The following is a 1917-nucleotide window of genomic DNA, read 5'->3' on the forward strand; positions in this document are numbered from 1 at the left end:
TTGAGGGCGATGTTTACTTGTTTGATTCTGTTTGATGATGGTGGGATTTTGGCTGAGTTGCAAGTTAAGCCAACTTGGATTGATGAGATTAGGGGTAAGTAGCTTCTAGATGAGTCTTTGATTAATTGGGTTCAATAGATTGATGAGGTTAAGACTTCAAATTTCAGATTTAATAGTTATGGTATTATGTATTTCTAATATCGGATTTGTATGCCAAGTGATGTGGATTTGATGCAATCCATTTTGTGAAAAGAGCATAGTAACCCTTATGTTATGCATCACGACAGTAATAAAAGGTATCGTGACCTTCGAAAGTTGTACTGGTGGCTTGGTTTGAAACATGAGGTAACCGATTTTGTGCCTTGATGTTTGATGTACCAGCAAGTTAAGGCTAGCACCAACTTTCTTCTTATTCTTTCTAGTTTGCTTAAACCCATTAAGATTTTGCTGAAACGGGTAACCATAGACTTCATTAGTGGGTTTCCCTTGACACCTACTAAGAAGGATTCTGTTTCGATCATCGTGGATTGATTGACCAAGTTCGCTCATTTTCTTCTTGTACGGACAGATTATACTTTATAGAAGTTAGCAAAGCTTTACACTTTTGAGATAGTTAGGTTTCATGGTGTTTTGGTATTGATTATCTCATATTGAGACCCTCAATTTACATCTTAATTTTCAAAGAAATTGCATAAGGCTTTGGGTACTCGGTTGGACTTCAGTACAACATTTCATCCGCAGACTGATGGTTAGTCCAAGAGGGTAATTCAATTTTGGAAGATATGTTGTGGAGTTGTGTTTTTGATTTTCGTGGTAGTTGGGAGGAGTTCCTACCACTGGCAAGATTCGCTTACAATAATATCTTTTAGTCTAGTATTCAAATGGCACCTTATGAGGCCCTATATGGTCGGAAGCGTCGCCCTCTACTTTGTTCAAACGAGTTAGGTGAGAGGAAGGTTATAGGACTGGATTTAGTTGCTGAGACTGAGGATAAGGTTAGATTGAAACAGGATTGACTTAAAGTCGTATCTGATAGAAAAAATCTTATGCAGATCTTAAGAGGAAAGATATTGAGTTTAAGGTGGGGGATTGTGTCTTCCTTAAAGTATCTTCAAGGAAAAAAGTTCTCAAATTTGGTCACAAGGGCAAGTTGAACCCTAGGTTTATTAGGTTATATTAAATTTTGAAGCGTCTTAGGTTGGCTACTTATCTATTAGAGCTACCTCTTGAGTTAGACTATATCCATGACGTCTTTCATGTCTCCATATTGAGGGGTTATCGATCTTGTCCTTATCATGTAGTTTTAGTTGAGGAGATTGAGTTGATGCTGGATTTTTCCTTTAAGGAAGAGCCAGTACAGATTCTGGATCGTGAGGTTAAGGTCTTGAGGAGAAAGACCATTCTGTTAGTTAAGGTTCTATGGTGGAATCATGGTTCAGAAGAAGCCATTGGGAGTCTGAGGACTCAATTCGACAAAAATACCTACATCTTTTTGAAATAGGTAAATTTCGAGGCTGAAATTTCTTTAAGAAGGAGAGAGTTATAATGCCCCAACTTTCTTATGTATGACTTGTTAAAATTATGTCAAGTGATTTGGTTTGGTTTGGTGGTTGAGTGCCTTAAATGTCTGCTTTAGATCCCGTGTTCAAATCCCCCAAGTGGATAAATGGAAAATATTCTTGTTAGTACCTAGTAGGTGCCACCTATATGGTAGAGTTTTGATGTGATGTGAATCGTGATAAGTTTTATAATTTATGAATGTCCATTCTCAAAAACTAACTATTATCATGACAAAGGCAACCGCACCTTATCGAACAGTAGTATAGCTTATGGCAAGACTGGGATGTCGAACCCAAAGGGGTTTGTTTTATCTAAACTAATTACTAAACTAAGAATGCACAGGAAGTAAATTAGGGA

At 37.3% G+C, this 1917-nt stretch overlaps 1 protein-coding gene across 1 annotated transcript; it reads left to right on the forward strand.

Annotated features, from left to right (window-relative positions):
* Nucleotides 1–881: 881 nt before the first annotated feature.
* On the forward strand, nt 882–1501 carry LOC108484773 (uncharacterized). The gene is made up of 3 exons (XM_017788674.1): nt 882–995; nt 1037–1145; nt 1302–1501. The coding sequence occupies exons 1-3, from the start codon at nt 882–884 to the stop codon at nt 1499–1501; spliced, it is 423 nt and encodes a 140-aa protein (XP_017644163.1).
* The last annotated feature ends 416 nt before the right edge of the window (nt 1502–1917 follow it).

Source organism: Gossypium arboreum, chromosome 6 (genome assembly GCF_025698485.1).
Source record: "Gossypium arboreum isolate Shixiya-1 chromosome 6, ASM2569848v2, whole genome shotgun sequence".
NCBI classification, from domain to species: Eukaryota; Viridiplantae; Streptophyta; class Magnoliopsida; order Malvales; family Malvaceae; genus Gossypium; species Gossypium arboreum.